General features: G+C 36.5%; 1 protein-coding gene across 1 annotated transcript in view; it reads right to left on the bottom strand.

Moving 5' to 3' along the window:
• SLCO4C1 (solute carrier organic anion transporter family member 4C1) overlaps nucleotides 1–24,740 on the bottom strand; it is a 63,491-nt gene extending 38,751 nt beyond the window's left edge. The window contains exons 1-2 of the mRNA XM_027100535.1: nucleotides 23,606–24,740; nucleotides 20,267–20,530 (exon numbers count right to left, since the gene is read on the bottom strand). Of these exons, the coding sequence (XP_026956336.1) occupies nucleotides 20,267–20,530; nucleotides 23,606–23,951 (610 nt within the window). The 5' untranslated portion in view covers nucleotides 23,952–24,740. The remainder of the gene's footprint in view (nucleotides 1–20,266; nucleotides 20,531–23,605) is intronic.
• Between the last annotated feature and the right edge of the window lie 1,107 nt (nucleotides 24,741–25,847).

The raw sequence follows: 25,847 nt of genomic DNA, 5'->3' as shown, positions 1-25,847 counted from the left end.
GTTGGTAAGTTTGCGTAATATGCTATGCAGCAAAAGAAAGTTAATACAAACATCTTACAAAAAGCTGGCCAAGGAATAATTCACTTCATTCAAAGGTAAATAATAACCAAAGAAGAAAAGCAAATGCATAGCAGAACGATTACCATATTGCCATCCTTTAAAGTGATAGGAACAATTGCTTCCTAAAATCAAAAGGTGAAAACAGGGATTTAATAAACTCATGAATGTGGTGAGATAAGGGATTTTAAAAAAAGGAAAAAAAGTGGGCTGAAAGAACTCTGGAAAAACACCCCCTAACAGAAATAAAAGTCACATTGCAATGGACAAGAGAGACTAGAGACTGTGAGAATTACAAGGACAGACAGAAAAGCCTTGAGAAATACAAACAAAATTAAATGAACAAAACCTAAGACTTAAAAGATTAGAGAGAAAAATTATAGAAATGATATTCAGACAAAGAAAATAAACATGCATAATCAATCAGAATAGAATATATATATATATATTCAAAGGTAAAACTTAATAAATGAACACTGATCTATAATTTTAAAAGGCATAGAAAAACCCTGGAAATTTTGATGCAGAACTTTCAACACTAAAAGTCACTGAATTTTAAAGATGAAGAAAGACTTCTTTGAACAGTCAGGAAAAAAGATAGTCACTTAGGCAGAGGAAAAAAAAAAAAAAACCCTTAGCTGGCATCAGACTTTTTTAAAGCAACATTAATCCCATAAAGGCAGTAAAGGAATGACAAAAAAAAATCAGTGAAAGATAATATGACTCAGAAATTTTTCACTCAGCCACACTCTTATCCAAATATAAAGGCAAAAGACAAATATTTAACATATTTAAAATCTCATGGAATTAACCTTTCCTTTAAAAACAAACCAAAAAAACACTTACTAGAGGGTACGTTTCAGTTTACCACGAAATAGTCATTCAGAGATGCATCATGGGGACCTAAAGAAGACTATTCATCTTAAGTAATATTAAATAATTTATTAAATTGTGTCTGCTACAGTACAGCTTTACAAGATAGATAGATTTACCCTCTATGTGAATTCTGAGGTATTATTGCTTAAGGAAACTATCTGAACCTCGAATTTCAACTTCTAACGTGAAATCAAAAAAATTCTGACAAAATACTTAACGCTAAATTAAAGGCATGTGATTTGACAATACACCACAAGAGGGAGCTTCTATGTTGTTTATGAACACAGAGGAGTGTTGCCAATAAAATTAAGGCTTAGAATTTTACTTAATGAACAAACCAGTGTCTAGTCCTGCCCAGTAACATGCGTAGGAACTAAAGGCAAAACGGCAAAAGAAAATCCATATACCAGAATATTTATAAGTTAAATATCAAGCTCAGTGCAGCCCTCACCCTCACCTAGAGGTCCACAGCCTGCTCCCCGCCAAGCATTTACCTTCAACACCTATAAGTTTAAAGAGACCAACTTTTCCTCTGGCCCATCTTGCTGCCAGGGGCAGGGAAGGGTGTTGCAGTCATGGTATTCCACTCCCCTAGCCACACTTTTCTGACAGTATTTCCAGGAGGTGCCCGTGCCTCCTGAGAAGCACTGTTTTCTGGGAGAACCCGGTCTGCCTAATTACCTGCATCAGGTACTTTGAGGTGGCTAACTTTAATGAAAAGCAACCTCTCTTTCTCTCTTCCCAGGAAGTGACTGTAATTTTCTCCCCCTGGCTCCACTTCCCATATTCAACCCCCAGCCCTGAAAAGGGAGAAGGAGCTGCTGCTTTTCTTTAAACTTGACCGTCCCCAAGTCTACGTAGCAGCTTCTGGACTGGAGATGGTAGCTCATCCCTACCTCCCTCTCCTATAACCTCTGTTCACTTATCCTGTGTACCAATCTTGCAAAAATCTTTCTCGCAAAACTTTAAGAGAAGAACAAATTATCTTTGAGTTTCAGTGTCTGTGATATGGGCCCCTCTAAGCACAGGGCTCAGGGCAAGACCCTTCTTGTCCGGACCTAAGGGCAGGCAGCTGGTGGCAGCTTTGAGAAAGAGGGGGAAAAAATACTCTTCTTGAAGGTGGGGAGCAACACTCAGAAGTCCAGACTTCCCTTGCCTGAGACAACTGATACAGGAACAGGAGATAGGCCAGGTGGCAGCAGGGAATTCTTGGGCTGCTTTGGTTCATAAAAATAGATAGCGTGGGTGGGAAGAGGCAGCACAAGGAATCTCACAGACAATTTAGGACTCTCTATTTATGGGTACTAAAAAGTTGAGAGAGCCTTTGCCTGTGCAGCTAACCCACCTGGGATGCTGACCTGATCACTCACCTCCCATGGGAACCTAACTCAACCAATAAAGTGATTTTTCAAAAAAAAAACCTATCATGGCATCCATACAAAGATGTTGTAAGAAAAAAGACCAACATACTTTCATTAAAATTAAGATTAGGACACGGACCACAGAAGTATTTTCATGGAGCAGGTGAAAAATGTGAACACATCATAATGGCAAAGCAGAAATGAAATAACTTAGAAAAGAAGTGGTGAGAGGAAGAAAGAGGATATGAAGCTTGCACTGGTAGAACTCAGAGAAAAAAGTAAAAGGGAAAAACTAAAATCTCATAGAAAGGAAGATAAAATTGAAAGGGGTACAAGGGTGAACGAATTGAGAAAACACAGTAACAGGCACGTAATACAGAAATTAGAAAAGTGAGTAAAATGAATGATAAAGAAAAAAAGCAGAGGAAATGCTAAGGATATAAGGTGGCCAAAGATCATACATACACAAAATTGAAGTATCTGAGGAAAAAAAAAAACTAACATCATGGAACAAAATACTCAGATATGTAGTTTAAGAAAATGTCCCTAAAATGTTAATATGCATGTAAATCTATATACTTCAATCTGCATAACTGGGTGCCAGGGAAACATGACATCAACAGTCATCACCAAGATAGAGCTTAAACTGGACTTTGAGGAGACTCCAAATTTCATAGACATATGGACTCTTGAGAATATTCTTGGTAGAAAATATGAGCAGTATATTATATATCCAGTGTCACAAGCACTTCTAAATGATTTCAGAATACACAGGTGAAAAAGGCTGCTGAGAACTTAAATAATATAAGAATGGATAAGAAATTCCCTAAAAGGCAATGATCAAATTATGAATGTAAAAAAGAGAAACAGTGAAGTCACAAAAATGAATAACACCTTGTGCCAAATAACATATTAATCTTTAACTACAATTAAATCTATCCTATTTTACTCACATTGTATTGTTCCAGAGGAAAAAAACTATAAGCTTTCACATACACTTCCTAGCCTTTACAACTTTCTGCAATCATTTTACCAGTGAAGAAACTGAAGCCCAAAATCACATGCTATGCATAGTCAGATTTTGCAACACAGCCTAATAATCTGATTCCTATTCTCTGATCCTTCAATATATACTCCATGATCTTTGAGCTATAATTTAATGAGCTGAACCATCATCTAAAGAGGTACAAAGGAAGATTTCCCCAAGTATAATTTCTAGAACCCTAGGCTTCTGAGAATTTCCATAAACAAAAGGATGCTTTGGTCAAATTAGTTTGGGAAACAATCTACTATAGCACTTCTCCTCTTAGATTAATAAGCATGCATTTATATGTAATATGATAAAGTTTTATACATTATTTATTGTATATTCAAGTTGCTTTTTTTCTCCATTGATGTCTAACAGCTCACAGAACTAGTGTTCCATAAAACACACTTTGAAAAATACTGATTTGAAGTATGACAAAGGTGTCAAGTAAAACAAAACATTCCTAGATAATTAAAAATTTTAAATGTAACCCCTGTATAGACAGACATAAATCTTAAAGGGTTAGTGTTATCAATGATTGCTTAATGATTCATAGTGCCAAGATTCAGGATTTTGCTTCCCACCTTTTCTATTACTACCCATCTCCTTTGGAGTGAACATATACTGTCACAGATGTAGAAACTGTGAGGATGGCTCCAAATCTCAATTTTGAACGTCCAATGTCTTATGTTCTAGCGTTATATTTCTAATGCCAAATTTCTACCTCAAAATCTAAAACAAAATTCACAATCTTCACCATAAAACCAATTTCTCTACCTGATTTTCCCATATGTGTTCATAACATCCATTTTCTAGTCATCAAGTTTAAAACACAAAAAGCATTCAATAATATATTCCTTGTCTATAATGACCATATCATATGCTTTTCCTACTGATATCATACCCATTGTTCAAGTCTAGCTAAAACTCCACTTTCTATTAAAAGCTCTCACCTGAGTTGTCCAAAGGAAACCCTTTCTTCATTTACTAGTATCTTTCTTCATTCAGTGACAATAAGCCTGTATGACTCACTAGGTTTTGATTACCATTACTTTTACCTTATCCTCATTTATGTTAATAGCAATAATAGTAGTAATACTTATGGGGTGCTTATCTTATACAAGGTCCTTCACTGGCATACATTATCTTCTCTAATCCCCAGAAAAACTCCTATGAAAGAGATACTATTATTTTCCTCATTAACGATGAGTAAAGTCAGGATTGGATTAACTTCAAAATCTCTAAGATTTAAGAGCCTATGTATTTTAAGAGATTCATCTCATGGTTAACGGTGACAAAGTAAAATTAATCAGTTACTTAAATAATTTGGGATGTAAATTCAAAACATTTCTGTAAGAGCTTCTGACTATCAAGACAGACAAAAACTTTTGATATAAGATCTAACAGTCAACCTCCTTATGGTCTCTAAAATACAAACTCCTGACCTACCAGGCTATTAACCCATTAAAAGATACTAAAACCAGAATCCAACATCATGAATATAATAGGAATGACCACAAATGCATAAAAAAATTTTAACATTAGAAAATTCTATGTATAATCATATACCAAGAAATTTGAAAATCTCTTAAAATAAAAATATTGACTATAAATGATATAAAATTTGAATGAAGATATGATTCTGGAATAAATTGAAATGGGAATCAAAAGTGTACCTCAAAATCAACATATCCAAAATGGTTTTTCTGGAGAATTTATATCAAAGCTCCATCAAAAAAATCAATCCTTGCGTGTTATTTAAATTGTTCCAATATAGAGAAGAAAATAAAAAGTTTCCCAATTTGTTATGAAGTATTAGCACAATTTCACATCAAAACAGCAGTCATGGGCTTCCCTGGTGGCGCAGTGGTTGAGACTCCGCCTGCCGATTCAGGGGACACAGGTTCGTGCCCCAGTCCAGGAAGATCCCACATGCTGCGGAGCGGCTAGGCCCGCGAGCCATGGCCACTGAGCCTGCGCGTCCGGAGCCTGTGCTCCGCAACAGGAGAGACAGCAACAGTGAGAGGCCCGCGTACCGCAAAAAAAATAAAAATAGTAAAAATAAAAACAAACAAAACAGCAGTCATTTGTAAGGAGGAACTTACTTAAATCAAAATATTTGTTAAAATACTCAAGTTAGAATATGGATATTTTTACGTATTAGTTAAGGTTGCAGTAGGACACAGACAAAAGAGATAACTGAAGCAAATTTAAAAGTTTTGTATGGATGTGGATTGTTTTATGGGTGGATTTTTTACAAAGGCAGAGTTAAGGGAACAAACAGTGGGTGCTACTAGGCAGTTACCGAAACCCTGCAGCAACGTGGCCTTAGGTTGAGACACACAGCAACTCCCACACTAGGTCTTGTGGGGAGCACACCAGGGAAATAAGCACAAGAACCTCCTTCTTCCCCACATGCAAACTCCCACTGGCTGAACCCAGCTAGAAGCCGGAAGGCAAAAGTGCACGGCAATATAGTCCGTGAGGCTTATTCTAATAAAGCAGTAAGACAACTGACAAGCTTGATAATGCTCCCGTCTGTAATCACTTCTTTTTCTATCATCCAGATCATGTTTCCTTTACCTCCTGCCTATCCCTTAGCTGGTGAGGGATTTTACAAAGTTCTTACAAGTCTTCAGCTGTTCTGTCTCTATTGGATTGCCACAGTTTTCCTTTCAACAAGTACTATTGGGTTGGGGATATTAAGAGGCACAGGAGTGAATTCCCTCAGTCCAAAATACGCTCCTCCTTGCCTCTGTTAGAAACAACCCAATTTCCCCTTCGTAACGAGGATCCATCACTTCTGTCAGTTCAGTGACCATCTTCTCTTCCTGTTGATTATTGTATGAAGACCAAGGCAGGAAACAAAAATTCTGTAGGTGGATTTTTAGGTACAGTAGCAAGAGGCTCCAATCCATTGCCACGCCCTAGTTCACTACCCTGTGTATGCTGGCTATGGAGGACCCAGCAACACAGAATGGTTTCTGCCTTATTTAATGCATATACCATATTCTGTAGAGAAGGAAATCTTATTCTGCAAGGTATAACACAACAGACACTATTCTACCAAGTCAGCGGCTTCTGGGTGTTGAGGTACATAGTAATAAGACACACAAGTGAATTTCATGAGCAGAAGTTTGTTACCATAATTCTGCTGCAAATGAATTTCTTCATCAGAAGTGATGCTGTATAGGTTATAATAATGAATAAGGCATTTTGTAAGTCAAACAACATTGAGTGTTGGTGGAAGTATTGCAGGCAGTGAAAATAAATTCATATTTAGAATATTTACTTGTCTTGGGAGGACAAATTGCAACCAGGATATATATTTTTTCATTGCCCTGGGGTATAGTGGTTGCCCTAGGGAATGTTACTAAATCACTGCTCTCAGGACTAACCCCTGCAATTGGTAAACTGAGCAACCAATCTGCAGTACAGGTAGTTAGACCAGCCATTATGAGGGAAAGGGCATTTTTGGAACCCATGTTTAGCTTCCTTTTATGCTATATGGCCATTTTTTTACATGGGACAATTCCACAAGCACCACAGTGGCTGGGGAAAAACACCGATTGACACTCACTGTACAGACCATCTTTTCTTCCTGATTGAGAGCCTCTTCTACAAAGGATGCCCTCAAGTGAGTATTAACATGTGGGAAAAATAGCTTTACATTCTAGGCCCATGCCCAGAAGCATACTACAGATCTCTTGGCTGGAACTCCTCGTACCTTGTAAACAACTTTCATTTTTGTTTTCTTCCAAGCTTCTGACTGGCCAGCTTATCTATTAGTGTTGTGCATGAATCAATATAAATCTGTACCTCAGGCCTTCCCTTCTGTCAAGAGAATTTCCACTGACCATTGCCTTTTAGGGACATGCCTGACTGGGGTTTTTCTTCAAAATGTTCATCTTTGGTGGGTGCCAGCAAAAACCCACTGTGAGCCAGGCTACACCTCTTCCTCCTCTGTTAGCCAGCCACAAGGAACTCTGTGAGATCCTTTTAATAAGGACATCTCGGTTTTTGTAGTAAGACCATGCTAACTTCTGCCTATAATAACCTTTCTCTATTGAAAAAGAAGGAAGTAAAAGTCAATAAAAACAAGCAGGATAGTAGTATGAGATACCTGCCTATATAGTTATTTGTGCCTTCCAAATCTGCCTGCATCTACCAACAATGAGATGTCTAATTTTCACATGTCTAATTTTATGATTTGTTACAGTAGATAACATACACTTCATGATGGGGAGTCCAGGTTGAACGGTGTTCATAATCCTGTTTACCAGCATTAAGGAGCAAACCAATAGCTGCTTTTCAAAAGGAGAACAGTTAGGCAGAAAAGCTTGGTCTTACTACAGAAACCCAGGGGTCCTCACTGGGATTTCCCTATTGGAGACTTGCCCGAGGCCTCCTACATCTTCCCTGTCTGCCATAAACACTGTCATAAACACTGTCCATACCTGCTGTAAGAACTTTATCTTGTTCCAGAACTCAGAAAGCCTTTGAGCAGCAAAGGTTAATTAAAACAGCCTGTGGAGTAGATAAAACCAAGGCTATGGCCCCACTCCCTGTTAATGCCATTGAATGGATTAAGGTGGCCCCAAGCAAATACTTTTAATTGGAAAATATGGCTCAAGGAAAAGTACCTAAGGGTATGACTCTCCCATTAGTCTGATAAGCTTAATTAAGTTCAGAGAGACAGGAGGTTAAGACAAGATATAATGCAAAACTAAGTGTGTGGTTATTGGCACATATATCTGAATCAATTAGTTTTTGAAACATCTGCACTATCAGATGAACCATTAGCCTCTTCTAGGAGAGATTATGACAGAATGAGTGTTAAAATGTCCCTTAGTTCCCAAATTTCTACAGGCAAGAAACAGGCTGATACAGTTTCTAAGCATCTAAGTAATATATTCTCCATTTGCCCTCTTTAAATATAGCCAAGGATAATTAAAAAAAAAGACCAACAGAGAACAATGAACTATGAAGCCCCTCCCAAGAAGCAGAAGGAGAGTTTACTCAAGGAACAAGCATGACAGCTTCCCAGTGGGATTTCAGGATTTCTCTGAATCAGTGACTCCTGTGTATTTTCCCCTTTCCAACCGGTAATGATTATTGTGACAAATACATTAGTTATACATTTCTGTTTTTAAAAGGAGTAAACAGAGAATGTTATTTGGAAATATAAAGAGAGTCAAATCAACTCAAAATGTATCACAGGTTTAAATGGAAAATGATAAACTTTTTGAAGAAAAGAAATAGAAACTCTTTGGGATCTAGGACTAGGTAAAGAATTCTTAGACTCGACAACAGAAGGAAAAAAGTGATAAACTGAACCCCACTCAAATTAAAATCATTTGCTCTGTGAAAAACCCTGTTACGAGGTTGAAAAGGACCAGCTACAGACGAGATGAAAATATCTTCAAACCATCTATCTGACAAAGATCTAGTACTTAGAATACATAAGTAACTTTCAAAACTCAACAGTAAAAGGTAAACAATATAGTTAGAACATGGGCAAAAAACATGAAAAGATATTACATGAAGGACAAACAGATGGCAAATGAGCACAAGCAAAGATTCTCAACACCATTAGCCATTAGGGAAATGCAGATTAAAAGCATAATAAGATTTTACTACAACCTATCAAAATGGCTAAAACAAAAAATAATGACAGCACCAAATGCTGGCAAGGGTGCAGATAAACTGGATCATTCATACATTGCTGACGGGAATATAAATTGGTACACTCTGGAAAACAGTAGTTTCTCAATAAACTAAGTAGAGAACTATCATATGACCCATTGGTTTTACTCCTAGGCATCCATCCCAGAGAACTAAAAAGTATGTTCGCACAAAAATCTGTACACAAATGTTCATAACTTTATTTGTAATAACCAAAAAACTGGGATCAACCCAAATGTCCTTTAGCAGGTGAATGGTTGAACAAACGATGGTAAACCCATACCATGGAATACTTACTAGTTAGCAATAAAAAGGAATGAGCAACTGATAAATTCAACCCTGATGAGTCTTCACAGAATTATTCTGAATGAAAAAAGCCAACTCCAAAATGTTAAATACTGTATAACTCCCAAAATATAGTAAAATCTTGAAACAGAAAAATGTTATCATGAGATGACTTATAATGGAAAACTTTTAAAATGTAAATATTTATGAGAATCATTAAAATATAAAGTGGAATGCTATGCAAGAATAAGAATGCTCACATGCTGCAAACTATGAAAAATATTATACTAACTCTACAAGAAATAGGCACAATAAAAATATTAAGACAATCTCAAAGTTGTTCTCCTTGAGAAAAGAATAATAATGAATTGGGTTTTTTTCTCTTTGTACTTCTTAGTATTACCCAAATTGTCTGCAATGACCAGTAGAACTTTTCTAATCAGAAAAATAAAATGTATTAATAAAAATCACAACAAAGGAGGGTTGATTAAACATATTATCTATAAAATGAAATAAAATAAAAAATATTCTGCAGTTTTGTCTTTTTTCATATTTACAATATCCAATATATATTCTAAGTTAAAAAAAAGTAGATATCCATAAGTTCAAAATCTTGTTTCTTTAAAAATGTGCATTTGAACGTATATGTGAAAATGTGATGTAAAGATGTATGAATATGTATAAAGGTTAGTAAGAGGGTGTGAGAATGTGTGTGCATGAGTGTGTGTTAATGACTATGTAATGTAAAAGTGTAATTATGCATAACTATTTGTGAATACATGTGTGAATGTGTGTATATATTAAAAAGGCTGAACAATACTGACAGTGTTATCTAGGCTCTGTTATAAACAAATTTTATTTCCTTACTTTTTTATTCCATTTTTTTCCCTTCTATTCCATTTTTGTTTGTATTTTTCTATCTTCTGATTGGCTTGCAAAGGGACATATCATGTTTAAAATTAGGAAAAAAAATTAAAAATATTTAGAAAGAGTCAACTTGGCTATCTAAAAGGCAATATTTAATATGTCATATTAAATGACATATTAGCTCCATATTAATCTGAGCTACAGCAAATAAATTTATTTTCTTATCTCATAAAAAGAATACAATCTTGGAAACATAGCTAATTAAAACCTTTTCTAATATATTACTTTGAAAGTGTTTAGCCAGACTTTTGGGATATGTCAATATCAAGTGGCACCTAAAAAAAAGTATGTATCATATTGAAAGATTTTTAGTTGTTCATATTATCTTGTAACTATCATTGACAATAAGTAAACAAACCAAGAAAGGCAGTTTTTTTACATTAATATAGCTGTTACTTAATTATCATGAACATCATTTTTATTCATTGCTACTATTTAATGAGCACTTACTCACACCAGGCACCGCCTTATCACTATTTGTGTATAATTTCCTATGAAGTAGCAGTTACTATCCCCATCATGATTTACAGTTGAAGAAACTTGTCCAGGGTCACAAAGCTCTATCATACAGTGCTTGAGCAAAAATTTTAACTGTTTTGTCTGACCTTAATATCCCTGCTATATTGCTGCATACTTTCACTCAATGTGATGTGCTAACAGCATTAAAATAAAAGAGAAAAAATACATTAAAACACACGTTGGTTATTTGTGCATTTTTAAGAACAGTGACTAAGAAAAAAGAATTTCCTCATTTCTTTCTTACCACAAACCACATTTTTACCAACCTTTCTGATGTAAGCAAAAAGCATTACTTAATCATTACCTCCCATACATTATACCTGGTTAGACACAACTTTGCCTATGGTCCGCTTGAATGTCCTACCAGAGCATTTCTTTTTATTTCATACATGAAGACAAATAAGGGTAATCACTACTAACAGTCTATGAAAAAATAACTCTGACATTTTATCACCACTTTAGAAGTACAGTAGATACATAGTGAAATCAATATTTTATCAAGTAATTAAGATGAAAACCAAAAATAGAGTATCACTGCATTTTGCTTCTATTTCTGAATATGCTTCTCATTTTAGCTTCCTTTTTCATACTGCAAATTTTTCAGATCCAAAATCTTACCCGTAAAGATCATCTATGGCAAATAATTTTTGCCTCTGATAACTTACAATTCTTCCCAAGTCAGTGGCCAAAAGAAAATTCTTTATGGAATATGTTTATTCCATAAAGCCAAGTTTATGGAAAATGTGAACAGAGAATCCCAGATCGCCTTTATCTGCCATTACCTACTCTTACTGCCTTCTACAGAAGGACAATTCATCAGACTCCTAATATGCCTCCGTTGAAGGGATCCAATCGTTCATTTATATATTTGACAACTCAACAAACATTTCTCAGGTACCTACTATCTACCACACGCTGTTCTAGGTGCTGGCCATAAGGAAGTTTCTAAATTCAACAAGGGCTTCAAAATCACATACTTAGACATAAGACAGCATAGAGCAGATTTTTCCAAAGCCTGTTCACTGAAACACTAATCTGGAGGAGAAAATGTAAAGTGAGTAGTTGAAGCAGGGTAAAAGGGACAAGCATATCAATGGAGTTCCTGGTCAATAAGTTCAGAACTATACATTTCATATTCCCTAACTAAAGAGGCACACAATGCATTCACTTTTACAGTGATGCAATGGAGACGCCTCTTTAACTTTCACCTTTTCCCAAACTCATTGAACTACGGAACCCGTGTTTAACATACTCTTTTTTTTTTACTAGTAATTTATATTGGCGTATAGTTGCTTTACAATGTTGTGTTAGCCTCCACTGCACAACAAAATGAATCAGCCGTACACGTACAGATATCCCCTCCCTTTTGTACTTCCCTTCCATTTAGGTCACCACAGTGCATTAGGTAGAGTTTCCTGTGCTATACAGTATGTTCCCATCATTTGTCTACTTTATACATAGCATCAATAATGTATATGTGTCAATCCCAGTCTCCCAATTCCTCCCTCCCCACTCCTTTCCCCCCTGGTATCCATACATTTGTTCTGTATGTCTATGTCTCTATTTCTGCTTTGCAAATAAGATGATCTATACCATTTTTTCTAGATTCCACACATATGCTTTATCATACGATATTTGCTTTTCTCTTTCTGACTTACTTCACTCTGTATGACACTCTCTAGGTCCACCCATGTCTCTACAAATGACCCAAGTTCATTGCTTTCTATGGCTGAGTAATATTCCATTGTATATCTTAATACCTTCAGAAACTCTGCTCGGCAAATCATATCTTGAGAAATGTTGGGATGTTACTTTCTCTTGTTCAAGGCCACTCATTTTAAAATTTATACCTATCTGCAAATTATAACTGCGGGCAGAACAGAGTTTGTGCTAACATCTCATTGACACATGCTTTCGTACTTATTTTTCTCAGTGAGTTTCCTCTATTTCAAAAGTTAGGTCATTTGAATTTCAACAAAACTGGCTACATTAAGGTATGTAGTATTTCATGATGGTTGTGAAACTCCTATTTGAAAGGAAAATATAAAGCAATAATCCTGAAATGAAAAGAAACCTTTTTCTCTATGCCCACAATTGACTTTACAAAATAAGTAAACACTAAACTGGACACATATTTCCCAGATGCCAAGCAAAATTAAAGCATCCTGTGTTGAACTGGTGGTTGAAAAACTCTAAGATTCTTGGCCCTATGTATTCTCCAATCTAGGCAAGCATTCCATATTAAAAAAACAAACAAACAAAAAAACCTTAAGAATACAAGACAAAGACAAAACAGTAACTAAAATTTAAGTCTGACTTTGAGTCCCACTCTAATCATTTTCCTAGTTCAACATTTTTAGGTAGTCAGCCTGTGTAACCATAGTCTTTTAATGCAGAATTCTCCTTGAAATCCCATTTCTAAAATATTAGAAATTTAGTGATGAAGCAAAAGGGAAGTGTTGAGAGTTACATTCTTTTGAGAGAAAGGGATGGAAAAGAGAAACAAGAAAATAATATAACTTAGGAAAATTTATCCAATATTGGTCAATAAAAAAAAAGAGCTTTACTGGATTTAGTAATTACTTCTCTACAATTCCTAAGTATTGCTATTTACTAATGGCCCCTGTCACAAAGTTTCAAAGAGAAAAAAATATTATTTTGTTTACCAACATTAAATTAACTCATCCAAAGGAAATTAAAAAGTGCTTGAATGAAAACAAAATGTTATGTGGTAAAGATTTATTTATTTATTACATTTTTAAAAATATTTAAAAGTTATATTAAAATATGATGTGTTATGTTAATGGTCTATTAAAATATATCAAAAGTGAGTGGCAAATATGATTTACTTGAAAATGTTTTATGACATTATTCTATCTTCAGGTTAACACATACCAAAATTAGCCCTTAGAAGCATTTTTCTCCGTTAAATTTAATTCTTCCTTTTTCGTGTTTGTCCGATAACAAGCAAAACTTCTCTTTGATAAATGTTATCTCCATTCAAAGATAGATAATCACCTCTAAATCTTATGTGTCCATTAAAACTTCCCTTAAGAAAATACTTTCCCAAACCTACTTAAATTTATTTTTTATAGAACAATAGAAAATTCAAGCTGATTCCAAACACATTTTTCTACCTTTTTGCTAACTCTTAACCTCCTTCTGTGTAATTCTCACACCTGTGGAAATTATACAAGCTTATCATATTTCATATTTTGTTTTCTTCTACTTACAAACTATATTACATTACTTTAATATCCTCTTACAGAGATTATTTCATCCAAACTGAGCCTGAGTTTGGTTTACCTCAAGTTCAAAAAAACAACAGCAACAAAAAAAGCACACAAGGGAATATGTTAATTCTCTCAATGTCAGTTTCAAATTAAATTACATGTATGATTTCAATTAATAATATTATTTCTTAATGTTATACTCTTTAGGTTATTTATGTAATGTTACCTAAGAAGATTATACATTTCCTTGCTTCTAATTTATTTACACAAAGCTTTCAACTAATTTGTTTTCCTTTTCTCACTTAAATCTCCAGTTTTCCTCTATATTCTCCTTAGAGTTGGATAAATAACTCAGATTTTTGGTTACAGAATCCCATATTTACAAAAGTGGGTTAATTCACGTGAGCAGACAAGTATATAAAATAATGTAAAAATTTCAAAATAGCAACCAGGCATTTTCATATATTGACTGTGGGAGAGTAACTGGTATATCCCTTCCTAAAAGTCAGTGTGACATTATCTATCAAAAATTAGAATGAGGAAGCCCTTCAAACCAGTATTTTCATTTCAAGGAATGAAGACTAAAGAAAAACTTGCACATTTACATAAACATACATGTCCAAAAATACACACCGCAACATTGGATATATAGTATGCAGTTCATACTTAAGTCCAAACCTGAATTCTTGATTTCCACTCCCAATTCTGTTCTAACCCAGTCTTCCACATTAGAGTAAATGGCTCCAGTTGGTCAAACCAAATATGAAGGAGTCACCCCTTCTTCACAATCAATCCACTAGAAAGACCCATCTCTTTTTCCTTTAAAATACATTGAAACCCAAAGTGGACAGAAGGAAAGAAATCATAAAGATCAGAGCAGAAATAAATGAAATAGAAACAAAGAAAGCAATAGCAAAGATCAATAAAACTAAAAGCTGGTTCATTGAGAAGATAAACAAAATTGATAAACCATTAGCCAGACTCATCAAGAAAAAAGAGGGAGAGAACTCAAATCAATACAATTAGAAATGAAAAAGGAGAAGTTACAACAGACACCGCAGAAATACAAAGCATCCTAAGAGACTAGTACAAGCAACTCTATGCCAAGAAAATGGACAACCTGGAAGAAATGGACAAATTCTTAGAAAGGTATAACCTTCCAAGACTGAACCAGGAAGAAATAGAAAATATGAACACACCCATCAAAAGTAATGAAATTGAAACTGTGATTAAAAATCTTCCAACAAACAAAAGTCCAGGACCAGATGGCTTCACAGGCGAATTCTATCGAACATTTAGAGAAGAGCTAACACCCATCTTTCTCAAACTCTTCCAAAAACTTGCAGAGGAAGGAAAACTCACAAACTCATGCTATGAGGCCACCATCACCCTGATACCAAAACCAGAAAAAGATACTACAAAAAAAGAAAATTACAGACCAATATCACTGATGAATATAGACGCAAAAATCCTCAACAAAATACTAGCAAACAGAATACAACAACACATTAAAAGGATTATACACCATGATCAAGTGGGATTTATCCCAGGGACGAAAGGATTCTTCAATATACGCAAATCAATCAATGTGATACACCATATTAACAAATTGAAGAATAAAAACCATATGATCATCTCAATAGATGCAGAAAAAGCTTCTGAAAAAATTCAACACCCATTTATGATAAAAACTCTCCAGAAAGTGGGCACAGAGGGAACCCACTTCAACATAATAATGGCCATATACGACAAACCCACAGCCAACATCATTCTCAATGGTGAAAAAGAGAAAGCATTTCCTCTAAGATCAGGAACAAGACAAGGATGTCCACTCTCACCACTATTATTCAACATAGATTAAGAAAACACTCCCATTTACCACTGCAACAAAAAGAATAAATACCTAGGAATAAACCTACCTTGGAGACAAAAGACCTGTATGCAGAAAACTATAAGACACTGATGAAAGAAATTAAAGATGATACCAACAGATGGAGAGATATACCATGTTCTTGGATTGGAAGAATTAATATTGTGAAAAAGACTATACTACCCAAAGCAATCTACAGATTCAGTGCAATCCCTATCAAATTACCAATGGCATTTTTTACAGAACTAGAACAAACAATCTTAAAATTTGTATGGAGACACAAAAGATGCCAAATAGCCAAAGCAGTCTTGAGGGAAAAAAATGGAGCTGGAGGAATCAGACTCCCTGACTTCAGACTATACTACAAAGCTACAGTAATGAAGACAATATGGTACTGGCACAAAAACAGAAATATAGATCAATGGAACAGGATAGAAAGTCCAGAGATAAAGCCACGCACCTATGGTCAACTAATCTATGACAAAGGAGGCAAGGATATATAATGGAGAAAAGACAGCCTCTTCAATAAGTGGTGCTGGGAAAACTGGACAGCTACATGTAAAAGTATGAGATTAGAACACTCCCTAACACCATACACAAAAATAAGCTTAAAATGGATTAGAGACCTAAATGTAAGACCAGACACTATAAAACTCTTACAGGAAAACATAGGAAGAACACTCTTTGACATAAATCACAGCAAGGTATTTTTTGATCCACCTCCTAGAGTAATGGAAATAAAAACAAAAATAAACAAATGGGACCTAATGAAACTTCAAAGCTTTTGCACAGTAAAGGAAACCATTAACAAGACGAAAAGACAACCCTCAGAATGGGAGAAAATATTTGCAAACAAATCATCGGACAAAGGATTAATCTCCAAAATATATAAACAGCTCATGCAGTTCAATATTAAAAAAGCAAACAACCCAATCCAAGAATGGACAGAAGACCTAAATAGACATTTCTCCAAAGAAGACATACAGATGACCAAGAAGCACATGAAAAGCTGCTCAACAACACTAATTATTAGCAAAATGAAAATCAAAACTACAATGAGGTGTCACCTCACACCAGTTAGAATGGGCATGATCAGAAAATCTACAAACAACAAATGCTGGAGAGGGAGTGGAGAAAAGGGAACCCTCTTGCACTGTTGGTGGGAATGTAAACTGAGACAGCCCCTATGGAGAACAGTATGGAGGTTCCTTAAAGAACTACAGATAGAACTACCATACAACCCAGCAATCCCACTACTGGGCATATACCTAGAGAAAACCATAATTCAAGAAGACACAGGCACTCCAATGTTCATTGCAGTACTATTTACAATAGCCAGGTCATGGAAGCAACCTAAATGCCCATCGACAGATGAATGGATAAAGAAGATGTGGTACATATATACAATGGAATATTACTCAGCCATAAAAAGGAACGAAATTGGGTCATTTGTAGAGACGTAGATGGATCTAGAGACTGTTGTACAGAGTGAAGTAGTCAGAAGGAGAAAATCAAATATCGTATATTAACGCATATATGTGGAAGCTAGAAAATGGTACAGATGAACCGGTTTGCAGGGCAGAAATTGAGACACAGATATAGAGAACAAACGTATGGCCACCGAGGGGGGTGGTGGTGTGGTGGTGTGCTGAATTGGGAGATTGGGATTGATATGTATACACTGATGTGTATTGTATAAAATGGATGACTAATAAGAAAAACAATAAATAAATAAACATTAAAAAATAAAAAATAAAATACACTGAAAATCAATCACTCCTCTAGATCTCTACTGCTACCAACCCCATCCCAACCACCCTTATTGCTCACCTGAACTAAAATAAAAACCTCCTGGGTGATTTCCTCCCATCTACTCTTGTCCCTCAGAACAATAGAAGCCAAATGATCAATTAAAAACATAAATAAGATCATGTACCTCCCTGTGTAAAACTCTCTCATGAATTCCCATTGCACTTGAAGGAAAATCCAAATGCCTCACACTGGGGTCTACCTGACTCTCAAATTCATCTCATGCCACATTCTCCCTCGCTTTGATCATGCTGGCCAAAACTGACAATTCCTAAAACCAGCCAAGCTGTTTCCTGCTCCAAAGTCCGTGATCATTTTTTCTCCTGCCTGGATATCATCTTTCTTGGCTGGGTCCTCATTAACCAGTTTTCAATCACAATAGACTTTCCTTGCCCACAAATTTTCCCTTTTGTACACTATTACTTCACACTATTTGTTCTGTTATACACTCACCTCAATCTTCAGTTATCTTGTTTGTTTATTTTGTATTTCCTCCCACTAGTATATAAAATCCTGAGGGCATGAAACAGTTTCACTGCTATTATTTCAGCATCATGTATAGTCCATATCAATAAATATTCCTCATAGGAATGGCAGAATAATGTAAGGGCAACCTGAGTTTTTGCTTTTATTTGCCACAGATAAACTATTATTTAAATTATGAGTCTTAGAGTAAAACTTTTACAGATCAGCCAATTCCTCTACCTAATCTACCTCAACTAAAATAATGAAAAATATCAATATGAATTTGGTGAAAACTTGCACAATATACAATAATGTACTAAAAGTTTATAACCTGGCTTCAGCAACCTTCTTGGCTTCATCTCTGGCCACAAACACACCTTAATTTGTGGCCATTTCTCTTTAGTAAATATAAATTATTCAGACTGGCTGCAACTCAACACATGTATGGCAAGAGAAGAAGCTAAGAAGACGGCTGAGGACAAATCAGGCTTTTGCACTGGACTAGGTGTTTATGTTTTAGTTTAGAGAGTCAAAGAGTTTTTTAACAAAGTCTGTATACTTTAAGAACAAACAGGGCATCTGATCAACTGGAAAAATGAGGGATTAGGGCTTCCCTGGTGGCGCAGTGGTTGAGAGTCCGCCTGCCGATGCAGGGGACACGGGTTCGTGCCCCGGTCCGGGAAGATCCCACATGCCGCGGAGCGGCTGCGCCCCGTGAGCCATGGCCACAGAGCCTGCAGGCTCCGCAACGGGAGAGGCCACAACAGTGAGAGGCCCGCGTACCGCAAAAACAAAAAAAAAAAATGAGGGATTAGATTCAGTACAAAGAAAGATCAACACCTAAATACTATAGACACAATAATATTTTTGCTATCATAGAATCAGTTTCATATTTCTTATGTGACAGACTAAAATTAGCTTTTTCCTTTCCTCTTTGAAATTAGGATTTCAAAGGTATTATACTAAAGTCTACATGTGTTTTTCCCAAATCTACCCCCAGAGAAAGTATGTGAAGTTGGCCTGATAAAATCCTGTGGAATCTTAGTTAGTATACTAGAATCTAGTAACTGTTCTTTCTACTGATAACACATTCACCTTATCCAATTCATTCCAAACTCTATCACATTTTAAAAACATCCTCTCTTGGTCCATATGCTTGCATATTCTATTTTTATTTCCAAAATGAAGTCTGCTTTCTAAATAAGTGCACCCCTAAAACGCTGCAAGATATATATTTTGTTATTGAAAATATTTTCCCATTTGTTGTCATTCTATAATTGGGAAATAGATTTTGGGAAATGTTAACACTTAATATGAATTTTCAAAATTAATACAAATATAACAATCTTAACTTTTTAAAAATAATGCCTATTGTGCAGGAGGCCCCAGTTCTCCCTTCTTCTTACTATAAGCCTTTTCTTCACTTACCTAACCTATCAAAACTTCAGATTTTGTAGCCCTCTGATTTTATTTCAATACTTGCTATTAAAAGTCTCAGGAAGGACAAAAAACGTTAAGGTCTACTTTCATTAGCACATTTCTTGGGCTCTACCATAATTGTTTTTCCATTAAAAAGGATTATTTGGAGAAAAAAAAGGGAAGAAATATAAATAATCAAACTTCCTTTCTGAGCCTTTAAATAATGTACTGACCAGAGCAACACTTTAGGTAACTCATGAAGTTCTATGTCTCTAAACTAGAGTCAAAAGTAAAGCTAGTTTCAGTTCTCAGGAAAAGCCCCACTCCTACAAGTTTTACCTCTCTTTCTCAAATCAGGAGTCAACATGTCCAGGGTGCAGAGCTATAGGCACAGCAAATAAAGCCATAAAGGGAAAAACTAGATCTTAGAACCCCAGTGAAGTCACACCACCTGCAAACCAAAACAAGTCATGTCTTTTCTGAGGAAGATTGTGTATAATATGGGGAATGAGTATTAGAGGATTAAAAACTTGGAGAACCACTGAAGGGATGAATAATGCGCAATCTGTCTCAGGAATCTCCTAACACAATTCACATCATAACAAAGCAGTAAGCAGTGGAAGAGACTAGCCCTTACCCTATTTACCCATACAAGTGAGCTGCAATATAGAGTTGCAGTATAACATAGTTTCATACTACTTCTTAAAATAAGCAAAACACAACAGAAACTTACCTTCAAAAAGGGACCCAAATTGGTATTTTCCACTAAAAAATTTTGGCAATGAATATACAAGTGCTCCCAATCCTATCATAAAGGATGCAAATGCAAGCCATCTTGGTTTGTGTCCTCTTTCACCAATGAATGATACAAATAAAGACAACAAACAGAATGCGATATCATAGCTTGATGATATCAAGCCTGTCAGGGAACTCTTCAATTCATAGCGCTTCTCAATAGTGGAAATGCTAATATTTACTAGGCCATTTACCACCATACCTAAAAGAGAGAAGAGGAAATTTAAGTGCATTATTACAACTTTACCATATAGATTATGATTATTAATGACATACTAAAATTTGATTGTTTGTTTCTTTTGATATTTTTAAATGTACCAATTTTAAAAATCTCAAAGTTTCAAAGCTAAGCAAGCCAAACATATTTCCTTTACAAATCAGCTCGCTTTTAAATTATACACTTGTGAATTTTCAGATGTTAAATAAAATTGATGCTTATCACATACTGAATTATAACTAACTTCATTTTTCTTTAAATGACATAAAGACCGGTAAAGTCTCATGAGGCTGGTTTGCTAGAGAGTTCCAGGTGTAGCATAGTCCCATGGACCTCGCTTGGAAGAGTACAAAATGTAGAGGTGATTGAGAGTTCAAATACTAAAACTGCTCAAATTACTCAATCTTTAAACATATTTATAACATGAGATCCTTGACTTAGTCTTAAGAAAGGTGAAATTGAGTTCTCAAACCTCTATTTTCTTCTAGCACTCTTTAAAGTTATCATTTAAAAGTTCCTGGAGCAAAAATAACAAACTGAAAGTCTTATTTTCACCACTGGCATTCTAAATAAAAGGCAAAGTAACAGAAAAAAGCAAAATAAAAAAAATTATACTTCATCTGCTCATTATAACCATGATGAAGGAGTACAAGATAAACAAGGAAAAGCTGAAAATCCAATTTGACTGACAACGAAAATGTCCTGTTTGGATATAGATTAAATATACAGAAGTTTAAATATTACTATAAAGTGAAAATAAAAAGCATCTGATCAAATTACAAAGTTTTTAACTGATTATTCCTTTTACTTAAGAGACTGCCATGAATTGTTTTCATTAATTAATTAACAGAAAGAGTATATCCAAGTCATGACCTCTATAATCTCTTCAAATTTTGCTTTATCAAGACTGTAACTAGGAATGTATTTCAAGAAAATTTATATAAGCTTTAAAAGTCCTAACATGATTTTTACTTTTATGCCAGTTTAATAAATCTATAAGCCAATTTATAATTCTTAATGTTTTAAGAAAAAATTTCTAAGGTACCTAGGAATGACACATTTATAAGGAGATAAGGTTGTCTGAGAATTTGAAAATTTCCCATCTAAAATCAACTTTCCGACACCCTTGCCATACTGATTAAAAGTCAGTCATTAGAACTCACTGTTTTTATGGTAAAAAATTTTCTAAGAAAGCAAATTTGCAAACTCTTGTGGAAATATAGCACTTTAAGCCTATGATCCCAATGTGAATTCTATGCTACACAAGTTCCAAGAATTTTGCTTTTAAAAAAAAGAAATTTCATGAAACATTGCATACTATGTCTATTGTAAATGCATGAAGCAATGAGGTACATTAGGAAATTAAGTGCTAAGAGAAATCCTGTTTATCTTTGAGAAGTGCTGGGTTAAGTAAACTCACTTGACAAGTTTTGGGTCTTTTTACCAATTAATCACCTATTACTATATCATGGAAATGGTCTTCCCAAGGATCTTGTTTGAAAAACAGAATAATAATCTTTTCACTCATTCAGACTTAAACCCAAATAAGAACTTACTGGGTCACTTTCATCACAGATTATGCTTCTGAAATTGGAGATTTCTAGGTAGAGTAGCTCCAGGCTAAACTTGACACATTTCTCTAAGAATTTCAATTATATTCAATAATAATTTTAAACAATATTTTATATTAAATGTAAAATGATATATTCTGGAATAATATTGAAATTTCAAAATACGTTTAAGGTAATACACAAGACAAGGAATTTTTTACTTGTGCCCAATTTCTTTGAACTTTGCATTCCCTTGACACTAAGATGCTTCACAATCACTGATTTTGGACAACTGAGATCAAGATGTTGAGAGGCGGCCAACTTTGGTGGGGACAAGAAAGGTGGAAAAGGAAGTAACTCTTTAGCACAAAACTGTCCCTAGTAGAAGAGCTTCAGACTCACAATCAACAAATATTTACTCAGCACCTAACCTGTGCAAGGGTCACTGAGTTGCTTTAAGACAGTGGAGCAGGAATAAGAACAGGAAGAATATATTTAGATATAGTCTTCTGTTAATCTTAAAAAAGAGCAATTTCAACCCACCTCCTCCCCCCATTTTTTTTTGGATTAGATTTCTTTCAGTCAGTCCTTGATTGCCTCTTTAAAAAATATTTTTAAACTATGACTCAAGTGACCAAAAAATACCTACATACTATCAAATTCTAGCTAACCATCAGCATGTCCTTGAAGATGCTGCACTTTAATGCCCCCCTCCTTAATTTGTCGCCTTAGTGTAACTTCCCATTTCTTTCATTCCCTGTATGCTTTCTTTCAGGAGAGTCATAGTCCCTCTGCCCTTCTACTCACTCCTCCAAATCAGGCTTAGATTGCAGACTCCTGAGGGTATAAACCTGGACTTTATCAGTAACTCCCAAGAGAATATAAAAGAGATCCTTGAACAAACAACCTTACCAGTTAACAACGCCTGAAGCCTTTGCGGATTTACTCACTGGGCTCCACGTGTGCATCCAATACACTCAAACTATACTCACAAAACACGAATGCCTAGATCTAACCGATACCATATATTTTCAGCAAGTTTCTCCTTCGAGAACCACCCTACCTCAACTGCAAAGTTATTAATTCTTCTCTTCCAGAAACAACGTAAAAAAAAATCCTTTTAATAAGGGGATTTAGCAAAATGTATGTTTTTGTAACGTACAGTGGATCTCCCCCGCCCCACCCCCCAGCAAAAGGTTCCCGAAGAAAGGCTCCACTCATCTTCTTTGTAGGAATCGAATCTTCTAGACTGAGGTAGAACACTAAAGAGAAAAAGCTTGCATGGCCAGTTTTAAATGTTTCCATAAAAGAGAAGCTAAAATGTAGATGCCTGAACCTCATTGGTTGACGTCGGCGCGAGCGCTTCCAAGTCCCAAGCCTGGGGCCACCTAGCTCGCCGCGTCGACACCTCGGGCTCGCGGCGCATCTGCCGTCTCCTCCCCGCCGGCCCTCCGCGCCACCCTCGCCCCGCGCAGGCCCACCGCCCTCTCGAGCCGGCTCTGGACCTTACCTTGCGTGAGGGCCAAAAGGCAGTAGTGAAACAGAAAGCCCTGGGGCGTGTTGCAGCACTGGAGACACTGGGGTTGGAAGTTGCCCCACCCGCAGGGCCCCTCCTCATACTCTGACAGTGACTCTGGCCCGGACCGCTCCTGGGAGCCAGGAGGAGTTACTGAAGAAAGAGGTGGCTCCGGGGACTTCTGGGACTCCTGAGGCTCCTGCGGCTGCGAACCCTCTCTCAGCGGATTGGTGGACAAGACAGAGACCTCGACGGAACAGGGCAATGGACACAAACGGCGCGGGCTGTCTGGACTGGAGGCGACGAAAGCCGGGTTCCTGATGCCTTTGCAGCCCTTCATGATCAGGGTGAGTTCTCCCGACTCCCGTGCGTCGGGAGCCGCAAAAAGCTAGGTCCCGCTCTGGCTCCTCCTCCGGGCAGGTGGCAGCGCCCCCGTGCGGGAAGAGTTCCCGCCTACCGGGCGTCCGTCGGCAAGGGCTCTCGCCGCCGCCGGGACACTCCTCCGCCAACTCGCGGCCGCCTGCGGCGCAGAACGCGGGCGTCTGGCCCCGCGGTTGTGCAGTTGGCGCTCCGCCGCGCCTCACCTGTCGCGTGGGCGTGCGGCCCCGCGGCCGCCACGGGAAGGAAAAAGGGCCCTCAGCCCACCTCGCTGCTTCCCAGAGCCCAGGGACTGAGAGCCAAATAAAGGCTGTGAGAGTCTCCTGGCCCTAAAGTTCCCCCTGGGTGCTGCCGGGAAGGCTGTAAACACAGTTGCATAAGGAGATCGTTCAAGAAAGTATCTGGCGGTTTTCTTCCCTTGCTGCTTACCAAACCAGGCTAGGTCTGGACTCCAAGAATCAAGCAGCCGCAGGTACAATACTTTGGATTCCATGAGCCACGTGGTAAGAGTTTCACCTGTAACCCTCCCTAGAAACGAAATCCCCACCCGCCCTTCAACACCGCAGCCATTAGCATCACGACAGAACCCCTTGTTTTAGCTTTCACTTCCCCCAAACTGAAGGAATAGGAACTCAGAAACTTTAAAGCCGTATATATAATATTCTTTCTGCTGTACATTGCCTATCTTAAGATTAACAATAGTGATAGTCATGTAAATAATTTCTACCTGTGGAATAAATAAGAAAAACACTTTGAAGAACTGAAACCATTATGCTAATTGTAGTTACAATTCATTCATTCATCCTTTCATTCATTCATCAAAGCATATTTATTTCCTGAGTGCCGAACACTGTTCTAAGTTCTGGGGGTACAATAGTGCACAAAAACTGACAAACACTCCTACCCTTATGGTACTTTCATTCTAATGGGAGACAGAAAATAAGTAATAAATATGTAGTACATCTCTACAAATGCTATGGAGAAAAGTAAAGCAAGGACAGGCTGGAAAGTGTGCGTGTGTGTTAGGGGAAGGGGGAGAATTTGATGCAATATCTTAAAGAGGGTGGTCAGGGAAGGCCTCGCTGAGAAGGTGATATTTGAGCAAAGAACTGAAGAAAGTTAAGGGAGGGAGCCTGGTATATTGGGGAAGTAGTGTGACTGCGGTGGAATGAGATGGTTGGAGAGCAGTGGGAGTTGAAGGCAGGTAAAGGGGTGCAGGTGGGGTGAGGGAGAAGTGATTGGGGCCAGACCCTGTAGGCTATTATAAGGACTTTAGCTTTTATTGTGATTAAAATAGGAAGGTTTGGAGCTAAGGAGTGACATGATCATGGTATGATTAGATTTTCAAAGGACTCATTCTCTATCCCCTTCTAAAGATACACTAATACATCCCAAAGTAATATATTTTAAACAGAGACATTTTTAAAACTATATATTACAGTCTTGGAACGTTTATCTTTCCCTAAATGAACTATTTATTCCAATAAGGAACATAATAAAAACCACAAATATTTTCTTTTTGCTATGTAATCAGGACTACATACACAAAGCTGTTATGCTTCATAAGACTGCAGATTGTTAAGGAACCTACTTCCTCAAATCTAATTGTTGGCTGTAAAACTTCTCAAAGAATATGTCTGAACTACCTTTAGCAAAGTTAATAGAGGTCTCAGATATTACTGGATACTATACTGATATATGATATTTTCAGCACGTTAGTACTATTATTCATTTATAAGGGTCCTTTCATAGAAAGTTAGAGTACTTCACTAAATATTAATTAATCATGCTATCAAGTTCTAGAGATAGTTTTCTAGTCTTCCTATCTGCATTTAACACCTGGCTGGTTGCCTAGCCA

This window comes from Aethalodelphis obliquidens, unplaced genomic scaffold (genome assembly GCF_003676395.1).
Source record: "Aethalodelphis obliquidens isolate GAN/ISIS:26980383/991018 unplaced genomic scaffold, ASM367639v1 scaffold4, whole genome shotgun sequence".
NCBI lineage: Eukaryota > Metazoa > Chordata > Mammalia > Artiodactyla > Delphinidae > Aethalodelphis > Aethalodelphis obliquidens.
The sequence above is the reverse complement of the archived record's forward strand: the minus strand, read 5'-3'. Positions and strand labels throughout refer to the sequence as shown.